The following is an 11,474-nucleotide window of genomic DNA, read 5'->3' as shown; positions in this document are numbered from 1 at the left end:
GCCATTAGATAATTAGTATATTGCACTGTATTTTATTCAATTAATTAAAAAACAATTAGCCATCATATTATATACATATATAAATTACGTAAATACTAATGATGATTTAAAATTTCAAATTATTGTGCTTTTCGGTTATACAATAAATTTTCATATATATATATATATGTATACATACATGCATATTTTATTATTAAATTATTATTAGATATAAAATATGCATATTTTAATTCATGATTACGTATATGTATGTACATTGATCTCTGTACGAATAATCATGTCAGTATAAAATTTTTATTATATATTAATTTATTCATAGATTGAAATTTTTGGCAAAAATATTACATGCGTATAACACACATATATATATATATATATATATATATATATATATATAATATAAGTGTATAAAGGTATTTTGTTATGAAATCAAATCATGTTTTAATTAAATATTAATACTTTATGTGGAAATTATGCAATGAAATAAGCCTATAAATTTGAAATATATATAAGCAATATAGAATTGATTTTTGATTTTCAGGAAAATCTCATATGTATATGAAATTAAATTTAATTTCATATACAATATGAGATAATACATATAATTATTAAAATTCATATGTATATGAAATTTTAACAATTAAATAATTTACAAGTTTATGATATATATACGTATTTTCATATTACTTACTGTTATAATTAATGAAGACATACAGGCTTCTACATATATATATGATTTCCAATTAATTATATAATTTATTTTACATTGTTTAAATTAGAAATTTAATAAAAACAAGAAAGATATTAAAAGTATATACAAAATTTATGTTAGTAAGTATAAAGAGCACAAAATATAAAAAATCTTCAGGTGAATAAACACACAGAACATTAAAAACACATTCTACATTAAAAAAATTAATATTTTTATTGAAAAAATTAATTTTATTAATAAAATTTAAATTTTAATTTATATCTTTTCAGTTAAACTATATATTTTGTTGATTTTCCATATTGTTATTGTAAAAATTTTATTGTCATTTTAAAGAACAAAATAATCAAAGTGCAATTATACCCTATAAGGGAACAACAAATTATTCTGTTTAAAATTTAAAAAAAAAAATTTATTAGAGAAAATATTGCAAATTTATTGCTTTTCCATTTTTTATTAAATTATATAATTTTGTTTATAAATTAAATGTCATTAATGTCATATTAAATGCAAGTCAATGTGTCAAATTTCTTGTTATATACATAAATATATATATATATATTTCTGAATGAAAAGAAAAAAGTGAATAATTTGTAAATAAATAGAAAAAAAAAATAAGAAAATATTTTTAAAAAGAAAAAAATTAAAATTTAATTAAAATTAAAAATAAAACGAAAATTAATTGAGAAGAAAAAAAAAATTACAGCAAGTTAAAGTGAAAAAAAAAATTGTGAAAAGAGGAAAAAAAAAGGAAATTTTGTTTTTTTATTTTCAAATAAAAAAAAAAAGAAAAATCAATTATAAAAAAAAAGAAATTTTTTTTTTACATTTTTACAAAAAAATTCTGTTCCTTATAAATTTATGATATAAAATTATGGTGCGTTTGGCTATTACGTCACCACCAGAGCAACAACAGCAACAGCCACAACAACAACAGCCAATAATAAATAGCACAAATAATGATACAACATCTGCAACAACAACTGTTGATGCAGCTGCTGTTTCGACAGCCAATATAACAACGACTGGTAATACAAATTCACAATTAAATACTGAAATGTCATCGACAGTGACATCAGGTGTGACAACAACAGCAACTCAAAATACTTCTACAGTTGTAGTCACAACTGGTACAACAGTTAATACACCAATGCCAACAACAAATAACAATAATAATAATAACAATAACAGTAACAGTAATAATAATAATGGCGTTGGTAATACATCCAATGCCAATAATAATAATAATAATAATACTAGTAATGGTAATAATATAATAAATAATAGAATTAATAACAATAATCATCATAATAATACTGGTAATATTACGGTAGTAACACCAGAAGGTTCATTAACACCATCTACGCCATCTCCACAATTACCAATTATAATAACTGCAGCACCAATACCAGCTGCTATATTAGGACATCATCAGCAACAACAACAACAACAGCAACAATTACAAACGAATCCAGCAAATCCACAAAGTGTTTTAATTCAAACACAACATCCAGCAGCACATACTATTCAAGTTATGACAAATCCACCGCCACAAGGTTTACCACCACATCCTCAACCACCATGTGCTATACATCAAACTCCGCAGCAACAACAACAGCAATTAGCTGTTATACAAGCACATTTAGCTGCAATGGCACATCAACAACAGCAACAGCAACATCATCATCCGCATATGGGTGGACCGCCACAACAACAATCTTCACAACAGATTGCACCGCCACCGCCACCACATCCTCATATGCCACCACCAATACAACAACATCCGTCCCATCATCATCATCACCATCATCATCATGGTCCGCCACCACCACCACCACCACAGCAACAACCATGTCCACAATCACAACAACAGCCACAACAATCACAACAAGGTGGTCAGCATGTTTCACAGCATGTTCATGAAAATGGACATATCGGTGGTGGTAATAATCCTGTAATAAATTCAACGAATATTGTTAATAATACAAGTGGTAATACTAGTGGTGGTTCTAGTTCATCACCAATAAATGGTCCAAATGGTCCAAATCAAGGTGGAGCTGCTGGTGGTAATGCAGTTCCACAACCTCCACCACCACCTGGTGGTATTTACATTCCATATGCGGGGGAATTTTATCCAACTGAACATGGATATTTTATACCTCATCATCCACATGATATTTGTCCAGCACATCCTGCTTTATGTTCAATGCCGTCTGAATATGGTATGTTTTTTTTTTTATTTTTATTTATTAATATTTTTCTTTATCGTTTTTCATTTATTAAATTTACCTGACAATATTCTTAAACAATTTTAATTTTTCTTGTTGATTCGATGAAAATAACAAGATTTTTTTAAGCTAAAAATTGCATACAAAGATCTCATTATACAATTTAACGGGTCAACAGCTAAGTAACTATAAATTAAATTTATAAATTTGCAACAAAGTATGCGCTCAATAATAAAGATTTGATACACCCTTCTTTTTTTTTTTTGGTATGAATAACTTAGTGAATGATTAATTATATTTGCTGTAATGAACCGTATACGTACACCAATTATATATGAATACGTTATACATGTTAGTATGTAAGCGTATACTATAAATTACTAGCAAAAAAAATAACAATTTTATTTGACAGATCAAGTTTTTATTATTAATTTTATTGTAAATTTTTTTTTTTTTTCGCCTCTCATTTGTTCCATTAATTTCATTAAATAGAAACTTAATTTTTGTGCAACATTGTTGCAAACATGTTAAATAACATTTAACATTACATACCGTAACGTCGTGTTAAAATATTGCATTAAGATATTTTGTTTCATAACCGTATTTATGTAATAATTTAGAATGACTTTCCAATTATTTTAAATTTTTTTTTTTATTTTAAGTGATTTTTAATTCGTTTTGTATAAGATAAAATTAAATATTCAAATATTCATGTGAAAAATATTGAATTTACATATTGTATATTTATACAGTGGAATCCGCTTATAGTCACTACTGTTTATAGTCATAATTCGGTTACAGTCAACAATTTCGTTGTCAACATCTTTTTTATTATATTTTCATGTATTTTCATTTGTTTATAGTCACATACGGTTATTGGATCGTATTTTTTGTGAACCATATTGCTTAATTCATATATTTGACGTCGCTTATAGTCACATACTCTGAACGCCTTTTTTTTTTAAAGCGGTAAGTAGTTTTACTACCTACTTTACGGCAAATAGTTTAATTACAATATTTGTTGTCGAATTCGTAGCGGCAAATTTTGTAACTTAAATATTTTTTTCTGTCACATTTGTGTACTTAATTTAAAATTAAATAAAAAAAAAATAAAGTTTTGAGTTTTATTTATAAATTTTTTTTTTCTACTGACGCTTATAGGCATATGATGCTTATAGTCACACATTTTTATGAAATTTTTTGTGTGACTATAAGCGGACTCCACTGTAGTTGTATAGAGATTATATTAAAAACAAAAAAAAAAATTAGTTATTTTTAAATTGCAATAATGGCATTCGAAATAATTTTTATATGAAATTGTTATTTCTGTCAATTGAATCAAGTTTATTTTCATTAATACTTAAATAATTTGAAAAAAAAAAAATTTTTTTTTTAATTCCATCATCATTATGTATAGAAATAGAATCTCACCTATACAGTGATAAATTAAATGCGAACGTTATTGAAACAATAATTATGAATATATGTATGTACGTCACAGTATGTAATAATATTATATTTTAGTATAAAAATTGTCCGAGTCACTTAGTTCATTTGATCATTCCTAAACATCTTGCCGAGAAAATCATTTCTCTAGATGAAAATTTTCACCCATCTTCTCTCCTGGTCAAGTGGCAGCCTCTCAAAATCATAAGAATGTCACTTTTTGATAACTGACAACCAATCATCGGGAATTTTTTTGTTAAAATTTGTAAACACTTGTATTTTCAATCTGAAAGAATCGAAACAAATTTCTAGTTGGAAAGAGTTGCCCTTTTAAATTTTTCTTTTGTTCTAACATGATTTCTTTGCACTATTTGTATATAAATTATTTTCCCGCAACGGCAACTCTGAAATATTTAAATTATCAATAAATTATTAATTTTTTAATTTAGATGTTATGCTTCTTGTCTTATCTGTTTTTGTTCTCTTATTCCTCCCATATAAAAATTTCCAATAAAATTTACTTTATTTATATAAACAAATATTGTGAATGCGACTCTACTGCCTCTGATATTTTAGCCTTCAAAATTCTGAGATGTTAGTTTTATCGAATTTATTGAATACATATATTAAAAATTGAAGTTTTTCAAGCTACACTACATGCGACAGTTTTCAGTTATTTACCGTTCAGCTTCCAAAACATTTTTTTACTGTGAAAGAGCTAGATGCAAATTTATACAAGTTTGTTTTCTAATATTTCAGTTTATTAAGAGTATTTAATATTTTAGGAAGTAATTTAACTTAATTCTATTAAAATCTCTTAATGTTAGCATTAAATTATAAATAAAATTATTTTATTATTTTACCGAATTTATATTTATGGTATTTAAAATTAACAATTTAAATATTAAATGTAACAATTATAAAATTCTATATATTTTGGGTTTTATCTGTCCATTACCGATCTACATACATACATACATATATATACAAGTAAATATTATTTACAATTTTTTTTTTTTATATACAATATTTTTCTGTTAAACTAATATTTGTATTGTATACATGAAAATTTTTAAATGCCAATTAAATACTTAAATGCTTAAAGCATACTTGTTTTAAATTAATATTTTATATTATTATACTTATATAAAATAAATAAATAAATTGTATTATAAATATTTTTGGACGGCAAATTAAATTAAAATAATAAAATAAATTTTTGGTCAAACCAATGGTTTATATGGAAGCAATTATTTCCCTTCAAAAAGTGAATATACTACTTTTAAAACTAATCTACTACATTATTTCATCACTCATTATTTCTACTATATTGAATTAGTTTCATTCATATACCAATTAGTTACCATTAATTGGTTTAATGGTATCAATCATATACCATTATAACCTGATATGTTGAAATAACATTTCAGTTTCAGAAATATATAAGGTATATACCGAAAATTCGAATTTTTACAAATTTCGGGAGGTTATAATGTGAAGGGGGATCAAATTTGAGTAAAAAAAAAATTCTTTTCGAAAAATGAACTGTTTATTAATATCGAAAAGTTATTAAAATTTCAGACTCTTACTGCTTATAGGAGAAGAAGAAGACTAGAAGATGAGCGAAGTAAATTACGTAATTTACGTAACACTTAATTTAACAGCCATTTTGCTTTTTTAAAGTTCGGCAAAGCTATGTCGCCGTATTTTTCTGCGTTTACAAGATTTAAAAAATGTTTGTGGTTCCGTTATTATAAGTAATCAAATAAATGCTAATTTTTGGGGCTTTGAGATTCTATAAATTTTAGAGGCTAGAAGATATGTAACAAATTGTTTCTACGAAAATATGTGAAATTTCAGTTGTCTATCTCCAAGAGTATTGAAGTTTTGTAAGTACACACGGACGAACGGAAGAACGTATGGACGTATGGACGGACACAGTTAAATTAATAAGCACTTTTTCTTCAAAATTTATTTTTTTGAAAGTTCTAATAAATTTTATGAATAGCAACAAAATTATTCAAGTAATACACAATATATGTAGCTTATATATAGTCACTATATTTTATAGACAGGAAATCATAAAATTTATATAAGCATTTTGTTTACAGGTTAACAAATATCCTTAAAATTTATTTTTAATTTTTACATAATTTTTTTTTGTTATGAATAACATTTGCAAATAAATACGATCACAAATCTAGAAAACTTTATCACATTTTTAATATTATAACTTTATTTTGAATACCCTTGCGAAAGTTTTAATTAAATATGGTCTTTAAATGTTATGTTACGTCCAACATACCAATAAAATTAATTAAAATGGACCACTAGCGTTTTCATTTTCTAAAAGTTATTGTTGATTTTTTACTAGGTCCCCTAGATCAGAATAAATAAAAACAAATACCTCATTTTACGATAAATGCTGTCATGTATATTTTGATAAGGAACCCTTACTAAAATTTAGAAGGAAAATTAAATGTAAAAGTTTTATATAATGATGAAGGATACGATTTGAAAGAGGTAGAGGAATCGAACGATATTTAAATATAGTATGACTTCAATTACCATTATTGGTTATAAAGGAATTTTTTGAATGTACTTAATGCCAATTCCCACTAACAATCTTTTCAACCAATATTTATTGGTCTTCATACTTATAACTAATCATCTTTTGAGTGATGTCAAATTATTTTTAAAAAGTTGTCCACAATAATCACTTGTCATAATATTTTAATAATAAACTTGTTAAAGAGTATTGCGAACAATTTTAAAGTATACTTTGGAAAGATGGTTTGATCTTTCTAAACTTTGAAAAATGTGATGTTAATTTTTATATACTAAAGTTGAGAAGGTTTTAAAACTTCTCCATTTGTTTTATATGATTTTATTGTTCTCCAGTATATATGTATGTACTTCGTGTTTATAAATCAGTTTTCAGTACTGACCCTGTATCATTATAGTTCGATTATTATAAAAAATTTTTCTTAGACAATTTGCAATTTCAATTGTAGACTCAACATTTTTAATCGAAACTATGTTTTAATTCGCAGTTTAAAACCGGATAAGGACAGATTATTTTCCATTCTAAAACTTTTATAAAACTTTAACATATTTGATAAACATCCCTTTTATTTAAATGAAAGCCATTTGAAGGTAGGAGAACACATTAATCAATTTATCGAAGTTATAGCAAATTTTCCCATATTACGTTTTAGTGCCGCGCGTGATCGAAACCGAAGTCATACCGTATTTTTTTATCAAATTTTTATTATTCACAAAATTATTATCGACCGCATTGTATACAATATGGGAGGTCATGTGATGGCAACAAATTTCGCAAGTCGAGTTTCCGGCGGATATACACTTCTTCGTGGTAGACAAGTGTAAATAAACTATTTTTAGGGAGATACTGCGGGCCAAACTTAAATTTTTTGTGCATATTAAAAGAAATAATTTAGAACAATGCTAAAACAATGAAAAGAAACATCAAGGTTCGGAAACAGAACTAGCGGTCGACTTTACATTTTTTACCAAATCTACTGAATTAATTGATGAAATTTGTTGAAATTTAATATTTGAGTTCAGTTTGTTACCGGAAGTAATTAATAGACTTTTCAGGGAATTGGATTGGCATATGTTAACTAAAAGCTTACTAACTACCTTACTTGAAAGAAGTACACTTTGTGATCGGTTATATGCTGCTCACATCAAATTTCTTTTAAATTATTGAACTTTTAATGTCGTAATTAATAATTTCCCAAATACAGTTATATATACCCTTTAAAAAGAAATTAAAAGTTATTAGGAAATTTATTGGAAATAAAAAACGCGTCACAAAACCTTTAGGGTACAAAACTAACATGAAATAGGGCTTGTATATAAAATAAATTTGTCAAAAACATTTTTATAACCAATATAATATGTTTCATACTTATATTTATATATACCCGTAATGGTATATATATATACATATATACCATTATGGGTATATATATATATACATATTTATAAACAAATTTATATTCAATTGAATATAACATTGAAATCAATGAATTTTATAGTGTTTATAATACAATAAAATATCCTTTTTAGAAACAAATAAGGAAATTGTTTTCATTCTTTTCTTGGAGAACAAAACAAAAAAAAAAAAATAAAAGTAAAAAACGGAAAATAAAGGAGAAATAAGAAGGCAAATAGATTATTTTATTATTATTGTAATATTAATTCAAACATGTATATATATATATATATATTATGTGATATATATATGTGTGTATATATATCACATAATATATGCAAAACATTATGTTTTTAACAATAATACATAATAGCAAACAATATACAAGTAATAATATTAACAATAATATAATAAAATTATTATATACGTATATATATTTATATGCCTATATACATATATCTGTAAAATATATAAGAACAAATTTTCCAACAAGTGGTTTTGAAAACATTCCTCTTACCATTTTTATAAAGTATATGTAAAAATATACTCTTCTCTTGTCACATAGGATTGCAAAGAAATAGAAAAATTGTCTTTTTACATAATACACATTTAGAAATACATATATATGTATATATATATATATATATATATATAGAATATATATATATATATGTATATATATATATATATATATATATATATATATATATATATATATATATATATATATATATATATATATAGAATATATATATATAGAAATAATTTTCCATTGTATTCTCTTCTAAATTATATTTTCCGTATCTTCAATTCTAAATTTCCCTCTCCGTTTTTGTACCCGGCTTCCCCTTCCTCTTCCTATTCAAAAGTGTGTATAATATAAAATATTTGTATATATATCAATATATATATATATTGTGCATTGTATTCTAAATATTTATTAGAAAATGAAATGAATACAAAATAAAAAAACAAAATTATAAGAGAATAGAATAACAATAAATTTTTTCTCTTTCTCTACTATACAACAATATATTCAATCTTGTGGTTATAGAATGATGATAATATAATAAGGATATAAAATAACAAATAAAAAAAAAGGACATTGTTAGTATAAGAACGCAGTGTAAGTAGATGATGTCAGATACATATTTACATTTTTGTATTTATTTTTTTGGTCCCTTTTTTCTTTTTACTGTTTTTCCATTTTACTGTTGATTACTATTATATTTTTGTTTTGTTTTCAATGAAAATTTTATTTGTCATCTACAAAAAGAAAAGAAAACAACAGTCGGTAATACACAAAGAAAATAGAAAGAGAGAAGACAAAAAAAAACAGCAGCACTTAATGTCAGTGTTGATCCTCTCAATTGACCTCTTACTTACTTAAAAATACACACAAATTTGTATATCGCACACAATTGCTGCAGCTTTTTATTGTAAAATATTTATGATGATGAAATTGATAAAAAGTGATAAGTAAAAATAACAAAACAAACAAAAAAATAAAATAAAACAAAAAGAGAAAATATTCTGTAAGTGACAAAGAAAGTAATACAATATTATAATAGAAATAGAGAGAAGTAGAAGTATGTATTATCAAAAGAAGAAAAAAAAAGAAAAAAAACAAAAACCTGTTGGTTGGCTATTAGAAAAGATGAGATAAGAGAAGAGAAAGAGAATTGTACTTAAGGGGTGAGAGCAGCGTTACCATATTGATTTCACAGGATATATGGAAAATTTCGCCGAAAAAATTGGCCTAAAATCTGATAAAAAAAATCAGCTTTTATATTTAATTTAATTACATTTTCATTGTCATATAGTTAGTCATTGTTTGTCAAAAACTAATCTTGTTAGAGTTAAAATTTTCAAGAAAAAACTTTAGTCTAATTTTTTTTTTAAAATATAATTTCGGTTTATTTTCATTTTCCTTCTGTTGTTACTCTAACTAAATAAAAGAAAAATAAATTATTATGTTGGTTTACTTTTCACTATTAGCATAAAATTGCATTTAGAATGAAGCGTCTATAAATTTGTATGCATAAAACCAACTTTACTTCACAAATAATATCGACATGTCAAAAAATCATTCACTGCTGAATTCGGTTCACTGCAAAGCATTCGGTTAATTAAAAAGACATTCACTGTTTATTTCTGAATTCACAATAGTTTAATTATTTATTTTGCAGCTTCAGCGTCACCTAGATGTCAATACAATTAAAATAAATTTTTCTAATTATTAATAATTAAAATACTGGGTTACCGTTACAGTAATAATAATTCAACAAACAAGAAATTTAAATTGAATTGTCAGACCTTTTCTCATGTAGAAAAATCGGGCAAAATTAAAAAAAATCTGCCATTTTGGGCTAGAAATCTCATCATCTGATAGATTTTTGAAAAATTTGTTTTTAAGTAAAAAGCACATTAAATTCCTACTTGAAAACAGAACCAACAGAAAGATAGCAGTAGATTTTGTAAGTTTAACGTTAACGTGAAGTAAATAATCTGCTACTTTTAAAGAAGAACGGCAGCCTTGTGCAGTATTAACTATAAAGAATTTAAAATGTTATTTTGTTCATAAAATCAACTCTATTGAGTGTTATTTTACTGAAGCTTAATAATATTTTGTTGATTTACTTACGTACTTACATTTAAAACATAGAAATTGAATTGAAAAAAATAATTTTCCCTCAATTTCATTTTAATTTTATTGTTTTCATTATTTATTTTTTTCGCTTTAATTTTTAATGGACAATACAAGTAATAAAAATATTTACATTTAATATTTTTCAAAGAAGAAAATTTTATTCTTCAATTCGGTTTTCATTATGAAAAGAATTACTTACAAGTTTACAACATTAAATTACAAAAAAAAGAAAATAATATAGAAAAGGAAAATTACGAGAATTTCAAGCGACAATCTATAATGCGAAAATTTCTCTTTGGAAAAGTGTGAGAAAAGACCCGAATTTTGTAATCAATTGAAAATTCAAGAACAATTCCAAAAACAAAATTTTTTTATTTATTTACTTATATATTTTTCATTTTATTTAAAAAAATATTTAATTTATTTATCAATAACTTAATGAAGGACTTTGGATGAATTTTTACAAATTATTAAAGAAGC

The 11,474-nt window shown here is 24.4% G+C and overlaps 1 protein-coding gene across 1 annotated transcript in view; it reads left to right on the top strand.

The window, feature by feature from the left end:
- Window positions 1–1,456: 1,456 nt before the first annotated feature.
- Window positions 1,457–11,474, top strand: part of LOC129608318 (GATA zinc finger domain-containing protein 10-like) — a 59,620-nt gene continuing 49,602 nt past the window's right edge. The window contains exon 1 of the mRNA XM_055519769.1: window positions 1,457–2,931. Coding sequence (XP_055375744.1) covers window positions 1,584–2,931 — 1,348 coding nt within the window. The 5' untranslated portion in view covers window positions 1,457–1,583. The remainder of the gene's footprint in view (window positions 2,932–11,474) is intronic.

Source organism: Condylostylus longicornis, unplaced genomic scaffold (genome assembly GCF_029603195.1).
Source record: "Condylostylus longicornis isolate FDR11 unplaced genomic scaffold, ASM2960319v2 ptg000031l, whole genome shotgun sequence".
Classification (NCBI taxonomy): Eukaryota; Metazoa; Arthropoda; class Insecta; order Diptera; family Dolichopodidae; genus Condylostylus; species Condylostylus longicornis.
Note: the sequence above shows the minus strand (reverse complement) of the source record. Positions and strands in the feature narration are given on the sequence as shown.